General features: G+C 45.9%; 1 protein-coding gene across 2 annotated transcripts in view; it reads right to left on the bottom strand.

Moving 5' to 3' along the window:
- The window catches only part of DNAH9 (dynein axonemal heavy chain 9), a 188,131-nt gene that overhangs the window by 69,122 nt on the left and 101,966 nt on the right, over positions 1-17,043 (bottom strand). Inside the window, exons 1-4 of one of the 2 annotated variants that reach the window (XM_083597637.1) lie at positions 16,435-16,543; positions 15,826-16,086; positions 8,395-8,820; positions 108-227 (exon numbers count right to left, since the gene is read on the bottom strand). In XM_083597637.1, coding sequence (XP_083453763.1) covers positions 108-227; positions 8,395-8,751 — 477 coding nt within the window. In that variant the 5' untranslated portion in view covers positions 8,752-8,820; positions 15,826-16,086; positions 16,435-16,543. Of the gene's footprint in view, positions 1-107; positions 228-8,394; positions 8,821-15,825; positions 16,087-16,434; positions 16,544-17,043 lie in introns of those variants that run through there. The other variant, XM_083597636.1, reaches the window with a different exon arrangement.

The following is a 17,043-nucleotide window of genomic DNA, read 5'->3' as shown; positions in this document are numbered from 1 at the left end:
TCAGAAGCACAGCTAGTTGTCCGTATAGCACTAAACAAAGTTCTTCCCACGCCCACCCACAAGTTGGCCTTCACATGGTGGCCCAAACCTCATCAAGTGATTCTCACCAGGCGATTTGCAAGGGAGATGGTCTTCGCTGTGGCTTCGGCTTCCTGTTGACATTTTAGCTTCTCTGCTGTGGCCTTCTCAAATTTGGCTGTAAGCCTAGCCAGGTTCTCGTTAAGGTGCTGCAGAGTGAAAAGAAGAAAACCATAGGAGAAACTAAAGATCATGACGTGATGCAGTTTGAATTTATGTATTCACACACCCCTGGTCAGAAGGAACTGGGCTTTCTTCTGTTACTCAAGAAGACACACCTAACAGAGGTTATATATTTCATCGCTGCTGGAAATAGAAGAACCAGTCTGACCTTTTAAATTCACAAACCCACAGAATCCCCTTGAAGCATCAACTATGGTGCCAACTCTGTGGGGAAAACAACATGGTTGAAACCCTCTCCTCCCATGGGGAATCTGGGAGGGGGGGCACAAAAGTCAGGCCTCTTTGAAGCAAGCTGATCTAGGCTTGACCTGAGGTTTTTAAGGGAATTCTCCATCACGCTGCTGCCCAGGAGGACTCTCCTGTGTGAGTGTCTGAGGGCCCTGCTCCTTCCTGCCACTTACCACCTGGCCCAGGGCAGGGCAGGGCCTGGCGGGCCTCACTAGGACAGTTGCTGTTACTGCTGGAGGGGTGCAGAGTGCTTTTAAAATGTTTTTAAAAAATTTCTTTTGAATTTTTTGTAAGAGGGGGGTGGAGGTGGGATGGATGTTTATTGGGCCTGGGAATTTGTCTGATTTTATGTTTTTGTAATTTTTACTGTTTTTTGTTTGTATTGTTTTATTGGTGTTTTTTTTAAAGGTGTTATTTTGTTCTTAAGGGGAGGGATCAGGGCTGCCGGGGAGTGGGTCCCAGCCAACAAAATGGCTGGGGCATGTTCCACAGGGGGGAATGCACTGGCACAACCGATCTCAGTGATCACGGGTAGGAGGAGGAGTTACGCTAAGACCAGACCATGTCATTACAGAGGAGGCAGGTTTAGTCGTTGTCTGAGGACTATCCCTGCCTCCGGGTCTGGTCCTGACCGGATGGATACTAGAATCAGCAAGGGATACCCACATGACTTGAAGGTGCTGCTGTGCAATGCCAGGTCAATGATTCATAAGACCACTGCCATCCATGACTTGATCATGGATGGAGGACTTGACCTGGCATGTGTGACAGAGACTTGGTTGGATGAAGCAGATGGGCCTGTCCTTGCCGCTGCTTGTCCACCAGGTTTCTCTTACGCACAGCAACCCAGGTCATGTGGGCGGGGAGGGGGGGTTGCAGTGATTTTTAGGAAGTCATTAGTTTGCACCAGGCGTCCTATTGGGAAGACCCAGTTTTCCGAGTGCATGTTCTGGAAGTTGGGCAATAGGGGCAGTACAGGATTCCTTTTGGTGTACCGACCTCCCCGCTGCACCAAGGATTCCCTGCCCAAGCTGCTTCAGGTTGTGGCGGATGTTCTCCTGGAGACACCTAGCTTGGTTGTCCTAGGGGATTTTAACATCCATGCCAACACGACCTTATAAGGGGCCGCTCGGGACTTCGTGGAAAGCATGGCCTCCATGGGGCTGTCCCTGAATAAGTCTGGCCCAACCCATAGCCGCGGACATGCCTTGGACCTGGTGTTTACCTCTATGGATGTTGGTGATCTGACACTAAGTAAAAGCGAAACGAAAGAAGTGCCATGGTCAGATCACTTCCTGGTGCAACTGGACTTCTCTGCGACCCATCCCCTCTGCAGGGAGGTGGGACCAATTCGGATGGTCCGCCCCCGCCGCTTAATGGATCCAAATGGTTTCCAGAGAGTGGTAGGGGATGCTTTATCCCATGTTGATGGCCTTTCAGCCGATTCCCTGGTGGCCCGTTGGAATGTGGAGTTAACCAGGGCTATTGACTGTTTGGCTCCGAAGCGCCCTCTTCGATTGCATGGAGCCCGGACAGCCCCGTGGTTTTCCACGGATCTGAGGGCAATGAAACAATCGTTGAGGTGGCTAGAGCGCCGGTGGCGGATAACTCATTCCGAATCTGACCGGACACAGGTTAGAGCTCAACGTCGAGCCTACCAAGTGGCAATAGCGACGGCGAAGAAGACTTTCTTCGCAGCCTCTATTGCATCTGCAGAAAACAGCAGCAGGAGACTTTTTCAGGTGGTTCACAATTTAGTGGAACCACACCTGCGACATCTGGGCCCAATACGGGCCACATGATCTCCTGCAATGATTTTGCAAAGTTTTTTGCAGATAAAATCGCTCAGATTCAGGAAGAAGTAGACTCCACCGTGGGAGCAGGGCCAGGGCGGGAGAGTGCTAGAGTCCTGTCTAGTCAAGTTGCGTGGGATCAATTCCAACCTGTTACCTCCGAGGATGTGGACAGGCTGCTTGGACGAGTGAAGCCAACCACCTGTCTCCTGGATCCTTGCCCATCCTGGCTTATAAAAGCTAGCCGGGAAGGACTGGGCGATGGGCTTCGTGGGGTGGTGAATGCTTCCCTCCGTGAGGGAGCCTTCCCAGACCCGCTGAAAGAGGCGGTTATTAAACCGCTTCTTAAAAAACCATCTTTAGATGCGGCCACGATGGCCAATTATCACCCAGTCTCAAATCTTCCATTCTTGGGCAAGGTGATTGAGCGAGTGGTTGCTGAACAACTCCAGGCACACCTGGAAGAAGCGGACCATTTGGATCCCTTCCAGTTGGGATTCAGGCCTCATCATGGGACTGAAACTGCCTTGGTCGCACTGGTTGATGATCTCTGGCGGGCTAGGGACAAAGGTGAGAGCTGTTTCCTAGTTCTGCTGGATCTCTCAGCGCCGTTTGATACCATCGACCATAACATCCTTCTGGACCGTCTTGAGGGGCTGGGAGCTGGGGGCACTGTCATACAGTGGTTCCGCTCCTTCCTCCTGGGCTGTGTTCAGAAAGTGGTGGTGGGGGATGAGTGTTCAGACCCCTGGGCTCTCACTTGTGGGGTGCCTCAGGGTTCTGTCCTCTCCCCCACGCTTTTCAACATTTACATGCAGCCACTGGGAGAGATCATCAGGAGGTTTGGGCTGGGTGTTCATCAGTATGCGGATGATACCCAGCTCTACCTCTCTTTTAAATCAGAACCAGTGAAGGCGGTGAAGGTCCTGTGTGAGTGTCTGGAGGCGGTTGGAGGATGGATGGCGGCTAACAGATTGAGGTTGACAAGACAAAAGTACTGTTTTTGGGGGACAGGAGGCGGGCAGGTGTGGAGGATTCCCTGGTCCTGAATGGGGTAACTGTGCCCCTGAAGGACCAGGTGCACAGCCTGCGAGTCATTTTGGACTCACAGCTGTCCATGGAGGCACAGGTCAAATCTGTATCCAGGGCAGCTGTTTACCAGCTCCATCTGGTACGTAGGCTGAGACCCTATCTGCCTGCAGACTGTCTTGCCAGAGTGGTGCATGCTCTGGTTATCTCCCGCTTGGACTACTGCAATGCGCTCTACGTGGGGCTACCTTTGAAGGTGACCCGGAAACTACAACTAATCCAGAATGCGGCAGCTAGACTGGTGACTGAGAGCAGCCGCCGAGACAATATAACACCGGTCTTGAAAGACCTACATTGGCTCCCAGTACGTTTCCGAGCACAATTCAAAGTGTTGGTGCTGACCTTTAAAGCCCTAAACGGCCTCGGTCCAGTATATCTAAAGGAGCGTCTCCACCCCCATCGTTATGCCCGGACACTGAGGTCCAGCTCCGAGGGCCTTCTGGCGGTTCCCTCACTGCGAGAGGCCAAGTTACAGGGAACCAGGCAGAGGGCCTTCTCGGTAGTGGTGCCCGCCCTGTGGAACGCCCTCCCATCAGATGTCAAAGCGATAAACAACTACCTGACATTCAGAAGACATCTGAAGGCAGCCCTGTTCAGGGAAGTTTTTAATATGTGACATTTTAGTGTATTTTCCATCTTTGTTGGAAGCCGCCCAGAGTGGCTGGGGAAGCCCAGCCAGATGGGCGGGGTACAAATAATAAATTATTATTATTATTATTATTATTATTATTATTATTATTATTATTATCACTCTAACAGCTGGTCTCTTCCACAGTTAACAAAACTTATCTCACACACCCCTTTTTAAACTCACCCCATTATTTGTGCCTTAACATACATTATAATCTTAAGCCCTTAGACATAGCTGCTAAGGAGATAGCGGCATCCTGTACCTTTGACAGTTTACATGGAAAAGTGAATTTTGGTAGGCTCAGCTTGCTATGCAGGGGTGACAAAAGCTGCAGCTGCCCAACTTCCTTCTTCTCCTATGCAACTTTGCATCTTGGGACCTACCCTGTGCAAAAAGCACAGAGCAGAAAAGGAAATTGCCTCCTTGCCAGTTAAGGCATACTGCCCTTGAGATTGTTGTCTCCAGGCTTAATACTTCTTTATCAACATTATTTACCAGCCTAAATGTGGAGGGCTGTTTGTGTGAAAGCTACAGAAAGGGGTGTGACCAAGGACCCAAGCAAAAATGCTCTATTTAGCTATGCTTCAGTGGTCTGGCAATGGACTTTGAAAGCGCCATCCAATCACTGCCCACATATGATGACATTCTCTTCCTGCTGCTCTGTAAAGCAAAATCAGACTGTTCTCAAAGTTATTGAAACGTTTCGCTTCTGTGACAAAAGAACTGAAGTTAACAATTGATTTTTATCTGCATCCAGCACAAACAGCTTAAAGCTAAGTGCCTCTAAATCATTTTAACACTGCTTGAACAATACACTAGAAATAAACCCAAATATGAAAAAGGGGCTTCTTCTTCTTTTAGTAGCATCTGGAGTTACTTGATCAAATAGCTGCACAGAATACAAAACGCAGCCTTTTCAAACGTTGTTTATCATTAAATCCCAGAGCTGTAACATTTAAAATGACTTCTGCACATTAAAGTTTCCACCATTTCTGAAAGCATGTGCATGCATTTTCATATATTTATTATACACTGGATCCCAGTTTACACTCAGCTGGGTTTCATTCATGCAACACTCTGAGAGGAGAGGCAGAGGAAGTTCCTCATTAGGATAAAGTGAGGCAGTGCCCTGCCTGCTTAGGGTACCCCCTAGGAGGGTGGGATGGGGCAAATCACACTAGTCCCACTGTTGTCTTCACTTCCCCCTGATCTCTGCCACCCATCCTTCCCTTCATGCCAACTCAGCACACTTCTCCTTCCTGCTATCCACCTCCTTCCTTCCTTCCTTCCTTCCTTCCTTCCTTCCTTCAGGTGAATGTTTCCTCTGATGGCTGTTTTGTAACTGTTATTGTGGTCTCATTGGATTTTATGCTAATATTTCAATTAATGATTTGGCGAACTATGGATTTCTAAAAAAATATTTTGTTATTATTTTACCCACTGAGCCTTGGAATTCTTCTTAAAATAGGCAGGTTATAAGTTTTTAATTATTTATTTACTAAGAATACTGACATCGCACCTTTCCAACAGAATATTGCTCAAGGTGACTAACAATAAAAGGAAAATTTATCAAGCTAGAGACTTCCCTTGGTTATGAATGGTTTGTATCATCACCCAAAAACTCTAAGTAAAACACTGAAGAATAAATTGGTTGGATTTGAAGTAGCTTGGTTCATTACTGCTCACACTACAAATGGTTTAGGCAGCAGCTATTAAGTTTGAAGATTTTCAAACATGGGTAAGTCTGAAGAACGTATACAGAAATTACTTTGTGAGCTGTCCAATGTTACCATATTTCAAAGTCATTTTACATTGGTTTTTAACCACCCTAGAAAGTTTTATTGTGATTTGTAAAGAAATTATGCTGCGACACAGATTGGTAGGTTTTCCTAATTAAAGACCACATTTTAATTGACAGTTCTGAGCAGTTTTCAATTCCGTACCACACTGTGTTGTGAAGCTGGAATGATTTTTATAATATAATATATTCAGTGTTTATGAGATTGATTTGGTATAAGATGGTGATGACCTATGAATGTTTTTGTTGCTGTTGCTAACAATAGTGTGCAATACCTAACAAATGGATTTCCCCCCGGTTTAAAGCTACCTTAAAGGTTGGCAACTTCAACTGACAAAGGGATTCATCATCCCTTAGTAAAAGTCACATAACGTACTGTACAAAAGAATTAGCTTGGATCCAGCAAATCTTTAATGCAAACTTTCATGGGCGTAGCCAGGATTTTTGTTGGGGGCAGGCCTTTTGTTTGGGGGGCAGAACCTCAGTTAGCTATGGATTGGGGTGAGGCAGCTGCCACTCCCTGCCCTCCCTTGGCTACACCCATGCAAACTTTAGTACTCATTCCTTACAAGTGCATGGATCTCTAACTTCTGCCCAAACCCATAATGTAAATGCTCCTAATAGTCAAGAATGGCTATTCCAGGCTCCCAGCTACAGGAATGCTCCAATTATATATACATATGTGGAACTATGCTCACAGAACAAAGGTAGCAATCCCAACTACCCTTACATTTGAACTCGAAGGGATATATTTCCGATTAAATATTACAAGTCACTGTTCATGGGAATGACTAGAGAAACATTCAAAATCTCAGGACTATCAATTGTCTGGACAAATAGGTTATGTAGACATTTTACATTTTCCAAAGTGCTGTTCTGCCAAGCAGCCTTGTAAGAAAGTCTACGAAAATAAACTAGACCTGCCCCCTGCTGAATTTACTCGCCTGCCTATACAAATCTGTCAGTCTTCCATGGTCCATGGATAGTCTGAAAGAAACAAAAGCAACAGCTCCTTGTACCTGTAGGTGATTCTCTCACAGCAACCAGCCAGAAGGGCAGCTATTAATAAGCTTGATGTACAGTATACACTGTGGATTACAATGCTAGATTTTTTTACTTTTTATTTTTGCACAGGCAAATGATGTATAATGCAAATGCCATCATCTCATAAAATTTTGAAAATGTGCATCTGCTATGGGGTAAAACTAAAATTCTAGTTACTGCCAGCGGCGGAGGAAGCCGCTCAGGCACCTGGGGCGATGTGCCCATGGGCCAGGGCGAGCCGCCCATAGGGGTGGGGCCAGGGCAAGGCCCACCGTGGGGCCTCCGGAGTCTGCCTGCCTCCTCCCACTCAGCTGCCCTACAGCTGGGGGGGAGGCAGTGGGCAGACCATTTGGGCAACACGGAGCCTGCACGCGCCCAAGCCACCACATCTCTCCCAGGAGAGACGCGTGGCTCGGGCACGCTGCAGGCTGCAGGCTGTGAGTGCACCCAGCATTTTGTCACCCCTCTCAGTGGTGACACCCGGGGAGGCCTGCACCCACCGCGCACCCCTTCCTCAGCCCCTGGTTACTGCAGCATGGGAATAATAGGTAATGCAACAAAGCAGGAGACACAGAACCTGCCTCACCTCTCACTTCCTCAAAGCTTTGAGATGCTGCTGAACTCTTTTAACCCCATCAGCCCCAGCCAGCATGGCCAAGGGTCAAGGATTATGGGAGCTGTGATCCAACAGTATCTGGAGGTTCCCACTCTTGCCTTAAAGGAATAAAGGAAGGATCTCTGAATTGACACCTCACAAACCTAGAAAGATATGTTAGTGGGTTTCTGAAGAAGCATTCATTCAGCTGCAAGCAAACATCTGCCAAGGTGTTTCAGACAGACGTGTCAAGGGCCAAAGGTTCATGGCTATATTCCTGCATGTAATGTAAATCCTGGGGTAGTTTGAAAGACAGGTTTCACCACTGGCTAATGCGGCAACTTCTCAAAGCCATGAGTAAATTTAGATCATTGTAATAGCTTAATTGGGACTTAAGAGAATTAAATTAGAATTTTTGCAATTGATGTGAACTACTCAACTTTATCAGTCACATACCCCCTGTAATCTCACAATATAGACAAAAATCAGATAGGTCTGCATCAGGTAGTAGCAGCAAAAAAGACATGACATAATATGATGACAAAGATAAACCTAGCTCAATTCATTAAAGCGTGGTGCTGATAATTCCAAGGTTGAAGGTGCATATTCCTGCATTGAATAGGGTTGGACTAGATGCTACAATTCTATGATTCCATTATTATATGATTCACACTGTTAATGGGTAGTTTGTGCAATGCAGATGCCTACAAAAGCAAATCGCTGAACTTTGATGAACTTCGTATACTAAATAACAGTGAGTAGCGCACAGCACAATGGCCCATCTACTGGCAAGAGACAGGCAAAGGAATCGCTCAGCAGATTCCAGGTTCACTACTGGGCTAGATGGCAAAATAACCTGCCCTCGTATAAGGCAACTTCGTATACTCTACCCAGTGCATCACAGAACAATGCTAAGAGAAATGTAAACCTGTTTTACAGGCTGCCTTGGACTTACTGCAATTTTGGCCTTGATGCTAGCCAGCTTTTCCTGGGCAGCAGCAAGCTCGGCATTAGCTTTGTTGAGAGCCTGCCTCTTGGGCTCCACATCGCAGTACACTTTATGGAAGTGCACTATGTTGATGACCCAGGAGCAGAGGCCAGCAGCTGCATAGGACTTAGACGTCACCAGCTCAGGCTCGAACTCCGGGTCCTGCAGATACGGCTGAAGGGCTCGGAGGCAGTTCTCATGTATATTCTCTTTGTTGAAGTGGATCAAGGAATCCAGGAAGCTGTCCACTTTTGTCATGGCCACTTTGGCTGCTTTCCAGGTCCTGTCCTTGGGCACCTTTCCGCCGGGAGCCATGAGCACCATCACGGCAGCAGTGACATTGCTGACAGCGGAAGGCGGCGATCCAAACGACTTCAGTTCTGTCAGATTGTTCTGAAAAGGAGCGGGGAGGAGAAACCAAAGTTGTTAGACGAAAATGAATGGGTTTTCTTTTTACTTTGCTGGTAATGGAGTCAAGCTCCAGAGCTATCAATCTGAGAGAGGAGCTTTGAAGCCAGGAGCAGCACTGTGAATTTTAAATATTATGACTCATCGGACGTAAAGCAATGAATCCCTCTAGTGGCACAGGGGCCTCTGCCGGCTTGTTAGATAACAGCCAGTCATGTTCCTTCAGCATTTCAGCCCAACTCACAGGCCATTAAAAATGCACAATTATATTACAGATTTAACCAGTATGAAAAACAACAATGACAAAAATAAAAATAAAAATCAGAATGCCCTGAAATCAACAAGGCATGTCTGAAGCTGCAAAAGGGCTTTAAAATGTGTCTCTTAATTGAGAGTTCTCATAAAGGTGACTGCCTTATAAATCTTTATGCACTTTAATGCAAGGTGGATTCAGACCCATACAGCGCCACAGAATGGTCTCTGAAAATCCCGTTGTGTTGTGGCTACATCCACAGGGAGAGACAATTGTGAGTAACATCAGGCCACATGCTGACACTGATCCTGCAATGTCCTCACACAACCCCCACCCCTCCTGCCCATGTTTATTTGGTAGCAAGGCCACCACAAGGTTACATACGCAGTGCGGTCAGTCGCTACACACAAGTAACTTTGCATGTGAACCATATCCAAGATAAGGAAATAATGCCATCTGGTGCTGGGCCATCTAAATCCACCCTTCCAATACCATTTTATTTAAGTAGGATACTTGAATCATAGCTGTTAACTTTTCCCTCTTTTAAAGGGCAATTCCCTTATTCCAAATAGGATTCCTCGCAAGAAAAGGGAAAAGTTGACAGCTATGGTTGAATCCTGGATAAAATGTGGGGCTATGCTCTCTAAACATAACCCCATAAACAGTTAAGCCTTTTAAAGTTCCATAGACTCCAGTGGGGGATGTTTAAGCCTGTCGGGCTAACTCTTCCACTGAATCAATGGAATTTAAAATGTGTTTAATATGAGGAAGTATGCTTGAATGTCCCTTTCACTAAAAAAAAGAATTTTAGTTTTTTGCCTTCCTTCATAGAATAACCTTTCCGCTGTGCCACACACATACACACATCCCTGTGTACTTTGTGTTGCTTTGAACCCTTCTTCTGCCATCGGCTGGTGATAATATTCTAACAAGAAAGCAACAAACTGAAGTGCTTGGTTTCATTTCTACACTGGGATTTTTTAAATACAAAAAAAATAACAACCACGTTAATCCAGCCAAGCTATGAAAGGAGTGCCATTTCAAGATCACCACATGACACCTGTTTCTCATTAATTGGCCCATAAATTTCCTCAAAGCCATTTTTAAACTCCTCTGAGCCGGAAATAGCCAGAGTTAAGGCTCCTCTTGTCATGCATAGGTTAATTCTGAAGCAGAATTCCACCTACCCATCATGGAACTGATAGCACAGGATGCTAAGCAGGTAACCTCCAAAGAACAGAGATGGTTGCAACTGATATAAGCACACAGACAACACTGGCTATATTCCAAAGGAGCGATCCTGCCAAAGATCTGTCACATCAAACTGAGAAGAAATGTGTGCATCATGCTGACATCCAGCAAATGTGAAAGCCCTGGCAGAGCAAGCCATACTCCTCACTGGGGATTCCTGCCCCAATAACCTCTCGGTACATTTGTTCTTCATATATCATCACCCCAATGACACTGAAGTCTACAGAAGGAAATTACTCTATCCCTGAGGGGCAGGGCATGCTGAAGCATACCTGTAGCACGGGATGGTCACTTGAAAATCCTTACGACCTCTCTGAATTATTGTGTCTGGTGCCAGATGACTATGTTGATTACTTGGTATGTATGTAAAGATAAAGGGACCCCTGACCATTAGGTCCAGTCGTGACAGACTCTGGGGTTGCGGCGCTCATCTCGCTTTATTGGCCGAGGGAGCCAGCGTACAGCTTCTGGGTCATGTGGCCAGCATGACTAAGCCGCTTCTGGCAAACCAGAGCAGCGCACGGAAACGCTGTTTACCTTCCCTGAGGAGCGGTACCTATTTATCTACTTGCACTTTGACGTGCTTTCGAACTGCTAGGTTGGCAGGAGCATGGACCGAGCAATGGAAGCACACCCCATTGTGGGGATTCGAACCGCCGACCTTCTGATCGGCAGGTCCTAGGCTCTGTGGCTTAATCCACAGCGCCACCCATGTCCCTACTTGGTATGTATAGACTTACAGAATTTGAGCAGCAGAACCAATTTGGTCACGAAGATAACCTTGATTCCACGACTGAGCTTGGGGGGAAAAACAATGCTACCAATTAACACCAGAAGTTCACTATGGGCAGCATCAAATGGCTAGTGCCAATGGTATCATAGATCTTCCTGGCTACGGATGACTCTATAATGCTACCTCTGGAATCAGAGGCAGTATGCCCCAATTGTCAGTTGCTGTGGGCAGTAGCGGGCTGTTGCCCTTGTGTCCTGCTTATGAAATTCCCAGCAGCATCTGGTCGGACTCTATGGGAACTCAATAAACAGAGACAGGATTATAGCCAGATCCAGCAGAGTTCTTCTTATGTTCAGAACCTGGTGGAATATCAGCAAATCTGCATGAAACGAAAAAGGTGTGTAAGCCATTTCCAGATCCCAACATGCTCACCACTGGAATTTGTTTCAAGTAGCTCTGAGAAACGATGCCTCTGTCACTACTAGCGAATGGGGGAAGTCCCACAGAGAAAGCAGCTTGAGTTGCATTGTTAAGTTGAAGTCCTATACCTGAAACCCTGTCATATGGCGGGGGGAGGCGTTTCAGCTGCAAACTGTCGACATGCTCCCCACTCAGCTAAAACCCTTCCGGCAATGCCACTCCTGAACTAAGGTTTGAATTATTTGCCTGACAGCAGAGTCTACCTGGCGCTGAAGCGCTTTCATTTATTTGCTTGTTAGGAACAATGACATCTGTTTTAAGGCCACACAGACAGCAGTCTGCTGTGCCGTGGGCTTTGAATTATTCTGCTAACAGATTAACAGTATGAATGGCCTGGGTGCAAGCGGCAGCCACCTACAGTACTGGCTGCAGAACTCAACAGCTCCATCTCAGGGCCAAGACAGACTTTCCTTCCATTGCAAGGCTAGCTTCCACATCTGGGCTTTTACATTTTAAATTCCCAGCGTGGGAGTGGGGGCAATCTGGCACTAACAGGGCTTACCTGCCTAAAGTTAATTGTGGCATGGGAGCAATTTTAATCCAACTTGCAGCTTGGGGTGGGAACTTAAACCTTGCCTCCCTGTATTGTGTTATCACAATGAAAAACCTCTCCTGAGAATGCTGAATAAATCCTAAAAACAAACAAGCAAACAAACAAACAAACAAACAAACCCTAAAGTGTACACTAGCCATGCAATTGAAATAACACTTGTTTTGGCCCTCAGCAAAGTCCTTTGGGTGAGTGAGAGAGGGTGTCGATGTCTACCAGTCTGGCATTCAGTATGAATCTTTCTAGAGAGGGGAGAGAAAGTTCTACAGGTCTGTTCCCACAACCCTTGGTACACAGCAGCCCCGAGACCTAGTGAATGCACACTGCAGCTGAATGGGCGGCAAATCAGTCACTTCCTTGCTTCATCATGCACTCCAATCAGCACACAATGAAGCACCAACTGAGTACTGAGGCATCCAGCCGCAAAGTGTGTCACTCAACCTTCATACTGATTAGGTACAGTTATCTGAGCTGGCCATACATTTTTTCCCTTCTTCCAGAAATATCCCCACTCCCCAGATGTATTTATTGTTCATATCGTCTTTAGGACTTAGGGTAGATTACACCACTTTGTGATGTCCAGGAATGTGTGCCAATCCTTAATGTATCCAAAAGGGGACATATCGGCAGACACAAGACAACCCCATTTGAAGAAGTACAAAAAGAAAGGGAAATGAACAAGGAATTTTGGAAGAAAGCATGACTGATTGACTCAAATACTGAACAGAAGCACTCCACACTGCAAGGTTTTTTTGCAGATCTCACTTCTATTTTTGAATACCAGGTACAGATAACACAGCATGGCCATTGCCTTCTTGGTCTGATTGTGAGCTTCCAAGCACATCTGCCTTGAAAACAAATACAAGACTAGGTGGAAGTTAGGGTGATCCAGCAAGCAATTCTTATGGTCTTAAGAGCTTTGTACCAATGTTTGCCATTCATTTCCACCCAAGAAACTGTGCAACTGGTAGAGGGCACCCATTCCCATAAAAGCAGCAGAGCAACACTGGTCAATTACCAGAGAGCACCAAAGGAATATTCATCCTCACAAAGCCCAAGCATCTTGAAGGCCAGATGAAGAATATGGGGTAGCAGAGATTTCTCTTTTTTAAAATAAAAATAAATCCCCATTATCCGACTAATACCAGTGTATGAAGGAGAAAATATGGGTGGCATTTTTCTAATTGAACTATGTGTGCCTAAAATTGATCAGACAGCAACACAACTGAAATGCAAAGCCCAGATAATCTATTTGGACACCCACCAATCTTCCTTGTTCCAACCTCCCTCCCCCAGCAATCTATATTTCCCACTGCTTTCTACTAAAGAGCAATGCATATTCATTTTGCTCCATATGAAAGCACAATGTAAACATATCTGCACTAATGGCTGAAACTTCTTAATAAACACACAAATAGAGCCAATTATTCATGTCAACGGATGGGCTAAACTCTCTGACGCAGGTGAGGAGGAGGCTGTGATTTCTGGTGCTCTGTAAACGCTGCTGCCTTGGTCTCCAGGGAAGCTCCAGGCTTCCCATTAATCTTGCCTTAATGAGATGTTATACAGTTTCAGCATGAAACCCAAATTGACAGGATCCAAACATTTTCCTGCTGCATTAGGATTTTGTTTCTAGACACACGGATCCTGTCAACAGAATCGCCATGGCTGCCCTAAAAAACAGAACCAAACAGAAAGCTGCTACCTGCTTTTGTTTGTTTTTAATTGCTTGATCTTTGGGCATTTTTCTTGGTTTAGCCTAACCATAATGGAAGACAGGGAACAATTCAGTCTGTGCATACGCTAAGATGCATTAGCAAATAAGCCTTGACATAGGGATCCTCTCTCCTGCTTTTGGGTATGTTGCAGTCACCCTACAACCCGTTTATTCCAAACCCCCCTTTTTTTTTTGCTCAGATAGGTTCAGTTATTTGAAATGATTCCATTGCCTGGTTCATAAAGCACAGTTAAAAATAAACTGTGCTTTAAGGTGAATGAGCAGTGTGCAGGTTCATTGCTCAAAAGCCCCTCCTTCACTCCTCTTCTGCTGCTGCCACACTTGGCAAGAAGCAAACCAGAAGCTAGCTCTGCATTATGTGTGAACCAGTAAACATGTGAACCAGTTTGGGCAGAAACAAGCCATTACTTCGTACATAATGAGCCAGCCAGCCTCTGGTTTGTTTTCTCCCTGGTATGGCTACAGCAGGAACGAGGAGGGGTGAAGTGGGGACTTTTAAGCAGCATGCACTAGCGCTAACATGCTGCTCATTCACAACAAACCATACTTCATGTTGAACTATAGTCTAATGTGACATCCAAACCAGGCCCATGCATGCAAACACAATGGAACCGATTCTCTGCAAAATATTTCCCAGGATGGCTTTCTGAGCAGCATCTTATATCTTGTGTCACCTTTCTTCATCATTGGATTGGTTCTGCAATAGGTATATGGATGCATAACCAATTCCTACAATGGGACCTCAACAACTAAAGGGTGGCTCTTTCTCATGTGTACCTACCTAAGCCCATCTTTTGACAGACTGCTCCACTTGCCTCCTCATTCTGAAGTGTGGAGGGCAGCTACAAGGGAGAAGATCTTATTAGTGGTTCTTTCCCAGCTGTAGAGCACTCTCCCTAGAGAGGCTCACCTGGCACCCATATTAACATCCTTTTGGTGTCAAGCAAATACCTTTTTATTGTCCCAGACATTCTAATGTAGCTTTAACTTAGTTCGCTGCTATTATTCGAGTCTCTGCTGTTACAGAGATTTGGTACATTTTGCACTGCGAGTTTTAACTCTCTGTGTTGTAGTTTTGATGGATTTTGATTGTTCTCAGCAAAGTGCCACAATTGTCGCATTTGACTGATTTGTTTTCATTTGTTTAAACTGCATGTCACCCAGACAACATGGATCATGAGGTGACTCAGAAGTACAAGAAACTAAATACATAAAGGTTACATGCTTACATGTTCACAGGATTTCTCTCTCTCTCTCTCACACACACACACACACACACACTCTCACACACACACACACCCCACCTTGAGCACAAAGCATTATATTGTGTGAAAGAAAAGGAAACAAGCATTTCCTGAGCTAAGGTAAGTTATTGCTATGAGTTCACAACTGAGTGATAAATGAGAGGGAATCCACTGGTTTCAAATTTCATCTCAGATCATTGTTGCTACAAATCAAGAGAATGTGCAGTCTGACCCTGCGCATGACCTAGAAGTCCCAATGTGTTAAATGGGGCTTCTTCCTAAGCAGGGGCACCAACTTAGACCTCAGGTTATGGGTGCCCAGCACAGGCGACATGGTGTCATGATGTCACATTGTGATGTGACGTCATGATGTCACACACTCCGCAGCCTTGGTAGGCATTTCTGAGGTCTCGCAAGGCCTCGGACATGACTTCCATTGCTTCGTGTGGCACCAGAAGTTGCGTTGGAGGCCCTGTGGTTTTGGTGCTGAGAACCCACAACAATTTTTTTGTGGGTGCTCAGGCCACCAGGACCCCCTATAGTTGGCGCCCCTGTTCCTAAGCAAATATGCACAGCTCCACAGCCCAATTATGAAAATCCCATTTTCACCACCCCAAAACCTGTTGCACTGATGTTCAGCTCGTAGGATCCCCACAGGCATCTGATTGGTCACTTTAAGAACAGGATGCTGGACTAGATGGGCCACTGGCCTGATTCATCAAGCTCTTCTTACGGTCTTACCCTATTGAGTGTGTTGAGGGCTTCCTGAGCAGCTGCAAGGGCTGGTTCAGCTTTTGCCAAGTCCTCCTCACAGTCCTTCTGCTTCTGCTGGACCTCCTGCGTGATCAGGGCTACCTTCTGCTCCTCATCATCAGCAATAGCCTTCTCCTTGCTGACTTTCTCTGTCTCGATGCCCACCACCTGGATCAGTTTGTCTGCATCTTCATTCTTCTGCTTCAGCTCCACCTCCTGAGCTGCCAACTTTGCCTTTAAATCATCTACCTGGAGTAAAGACGATGCAAACCCAGTCAGAGGACATGGAATTAGTATCATGGGCACTTAGATAAAAAGAATGTCTGAAAAGTGGGAGAGGGCAGGGGGGAGAAGACGAAAGCGCTCAACAGATGTCAAGCCAATGGATTCATTTCTAGATGGAGGGGGAGAAACTGGAACCAGTGTTTGGTTCTGGATTTTTAACGGCTACATCCTGGGAACCAAACTTGATAAACTGGAAAGTGAACATCTGCTATGTCACCTGTATTTTGATCTGACATCTGGCTGATTGCTGCATGTAGCATCATATATTTAGGGGGTTCTGTACACATGAACCAAAAAGTTGCCCCATCATACCTTTTCTATATTCACCCTCTCAACACCTGGCCTTCATTTAATCCTCCTACTATTTCCTCACATAAGGGCAACCCTGCTTCAGTTGCACCCTAATCCTCCTCCTTGAGGTTCTCCTGTCTCCTCTGTACTGGGACAGAAGCTGCTGTATGGGTTGGGCACCAGTGTATCCTCATCAGTGATCATCTGCTGAAAGTACTGGCAGCTTAATTCTGCACAACAAAAAGAAGGGTCATCAGCATGTGCAGATAAACACCTTCCAGATGCACCCGCTTTATGAGAGCCTTGGCCAACTTCAGCTATGAGTGCATTTCACATCCATTTCTGGGAGAAAGGCTGTCTGCTCTTTCCATCTCAAAACCCAGCTTGATCTCCCCAAAAGCAATCCAGACGGAAACTGGGATATTGTGATTTAACTGTACTCTGAGATGGCTTTTTTCTTGCCCCATAACAAAAACATCCTCATCTCAGCTGACTTAAAAACAACAACAACATTATTATTATTATAGATCAAGATGGTTTCTAACTCCAAGCTGCTATGCAATTTGGGACCCATTCCTAATAACAACAAACACTCTTCCTTCTTCAGACTTGTGCATTCATGTCACATGC

This window comes from Podarcis filfolensis (genome assembly GCF_964270895.1).
Source record: "Podarcis filfolensis genome assembly, chromosome: 2".
Taxonomy (NCBI): domain Eukaryota; kingdom Metazoa; phylum Chordata; class Lepidosauria; order Squamata; family Lacertidae; genus Podarcis; species Podarcis filfolensis.
Note: the sequence above shows the minus strand (reverse complement) of the source record. Positions and strands in the feature narration are given on the sequence as shown.